The sequence below is a fragment of the Rhincodon typus genome, chromosome 2 (genome assembly GCF_021869965.1).
Source record: "Rhincodon typus isolate 14 chromosome 2, sRhiTyp1.1, whole genome shotgun sequence".
Taxonomy (NCBI): Eukaryota; Metazoa; Chordata; class Chondrichthyes; order Orectolobiformes; family Rhincodontidae; genus Rhincodon; species Rhincodon typus.
Genome location: NC_063333.1, coordinates 61,353,393 through 61,355,969, shown reverse-complemented (window position 1 = coordinate 61,355,969; position 2,577 = coordinate 61,353,393). Strand labels below are relative to the sequence as shown.

General features: G+C 36.2%; 1 protein-coding gene across 1 annotated transcript in view; it reads left to right on the top strand.

Annotated features, from left to right (window-relative positions):
- LOC109927512 (tensin-3) overlaps positions 1 to 1,743 on the top strand; it is a 381,339-nt gene extending 379,596 nt beyond the window's left edge. The window contains exons 28-30 of the mRNA XM_048608151.1: positions 264 to 332; positions 444 to 470; positions 568 to 1,743. Coding sequence (XP_048464108.1) covers positions 264 to 332; positions 444 to 470; positions 568 to 709 — 238 coding nt within the window. The 3' untranslated portion in view covers positions 710 to 1,743. The remainder of the gene's footprint in view (positions 1 to 263; positions 333 to 443; positions 471 to 567) is intronic.
- The last annotated feature ends 834 nt before the right edge of the window (positions 1,744 to 2,577 follow it).

Below are 2,577 nucleotides of genomic sequence, written 5' to 3'. Positions count from 1 at the left end.
CCTCTGATGCTGCTTGGCCTGCTGTGTTCATCCAGCTCTACACCGTGTTATCTAAAGAATCAATCTGATGAAATTTCAAAGTCCGCTTAACCATTGCAAATTGTGAGAGTAAAAAGTTGGAATAAGTATTTCAAAATCATTCCATTACCTTTTGTACAATTATATTTTTAAAGGTGCAGGATTAAAGATGTTTCACTACAGTTGCAGAAGTAATTCTGTCCCAATTATGTGTGTTTTTAATAATAACTTTTCTCTTTGTATAGATTATTCTTCAGAAGACATTATGCTGTCAACACAGTGATTTTCTGTGCCTTGGACCCAGAAGAAAGAACGTATGTGTTTGTGTTTGACATAATCTATGTTCTGATGCTTTAAAGTATTTGGATTGTGACAGAAGTTTGAGATTCTAATGGATGTTTTCTTTTCTCCCCTCCCTGCAAAAGATGGACAAAAGATAGCATCTCGGCAAAGTAAGCATTTGGAATCTAGAATTTTGTAGAACAGTTTAAAGTTAACTTGGCATTGCTTGTGTATAAAAACATGGATAATGTGCTTTTGTTTTGATAGAATCTTTGGATTTGTGGCAAGGAAACAAGGAAGTGCCACTGATAATGTGTGTCATCTGTTTGCCGAGCACGACCCTGAGCAGCCTGCCGGTGCTATTGTGAACTTTGTATCAAAGGTCATGATTGGATCACAAAAGAAGTAAATTGATTCTGATGCTGCCAAGCTCCACATTTGGGAGGATATCCCTATTTTTAAACAAAATTCAAAGATCAGAAAACTGCAGGATGACAATAATTTGGAACAACAATAGGTCATGTTTGGAAGGCTTGTATACGTTGAATGCTGGTAAGAGCAGGTTTGATTTATTTTAGAGAGGAGCAGGGATGTGAGTTTTAGAGAATAACTGGTCTTAGAACAGACTGTCAGAACTAAGACTATCAGACTGTCTGGCTTCTGTGATTATTCATTATCATTTGGTTGTATTTGTTGAGGTGAAGGGTCAATGCTTAGTTTTATTTTTTTACTGTCTTGAGCAGGAGGAAATAAAGCAGTTTTAGAAATAGACCAATCAGGAAAAATAAACACTAGTAATTTATATTTATTTGACTCATTATCCTGAATAGATGGCAGCTAATCTGATGATTGTATAATACAAATACATTTCAGTAAATGTGCTCAATCACAGTTTGGCTGTCAATTTTGTATTACTTGGTATTCTTGGAGGTGCATGCCATTCTATATTGTGTGCAACACCTTGTGTATCATTCCCAAATCACTGGCAGTTTAGTACAAGTAGGATAGATATTCAGGTTTATGTAGAATTATTTTGTATCACTGCAATTTTTTTACAAGTGATTAAATCTACACAACGATATACAGTTGGGTATGAAATTCTTGCCAAAGACATACCATTTAACCAGCACTTTGAGCTACCACATAAACGTAAATTCCTTCTACTCAATCTCTGTATCCTACCCAGTTGCTTCCAGTGTTAACTAATTGTGAAAATGCCAAACTTTAAGTATGAGTTTTCACTTTGACCAATAATTTGTATTATCAAAAGTTATCATTTTATCCATGTCTGCTTTGGCTAGTCTGTATTTTGTAGTATTCTTCTAAGCATTCTGTAAAAAAAAAACTTGTACTCATTATGTAAATGAATTATGTTCTATAATTCTTTGTATAGTCCTTTTCCATTCTTTGAAACACAATCTATTAAAATTATACTAAGTACAATAGATTTTAGTTTCTGCTTTCACTTGTTCATGGTGTGAGTCACACAAAATAAAAGAATTTATAAATAAACAGTTTATAGCAATGGTTTAGATTTGAGTTCCATTTAAATTATTTCTTCCTCCACAAGCTATTGATTCCGGGATGACCAAGTAACTTAACTTGCTGACACTTCAGGTGGTCTGTTAAGTTTCGTGATAGTCTGACTGTTGAAATATTAAAATCCACATAGTCAAAGGTAACACAATCTTAAAGTATGCGACTTTATCTTCTACTTCATAGCAGTATTAAAACTGCAGAGTTGGGACATGACCTGTGTTGTCTGATTAGCCCCAATAGGTGGAAACTTCACTTTGCTTGGGTGTTGATACCACACAGAATGAAATTGTACTGGAATATCGAGCTGCATTTAGAATAAGCCTAAGCTCAGCCAGCTGTCCTCAAACTCAGAACAGAGCCCTCCTTGAGCTGTTCATGGATTCAAACCCAAATCTGAACGATGCCTGGTGTAGTCAAGATGCTCAAATTACTTCTTGAATGTGGAAGTGACAGGAATGAATGACAAAAATGTTTTCTTTGAAAAGGCTATATTATGTTTGTAGCCCTCCGTGCAGCCTTGAAGTGCAGTTCCCATGATCTATTAAATGGGTGAACATTTGCTAAATGTACCGTGACTAACATTTCTGGGACAGGACAATTGGAATTGTCCAGCCTCCAGACTCTCGTCTCAGCATGGGGTGTGGCACCAGCAGCACCACACAGAGACAGCTATGTCCACCAGCTCCCAGGTGTGCAGTTACAGCTGACCATCTAGCCAATACATTAGCTGAATGTGAA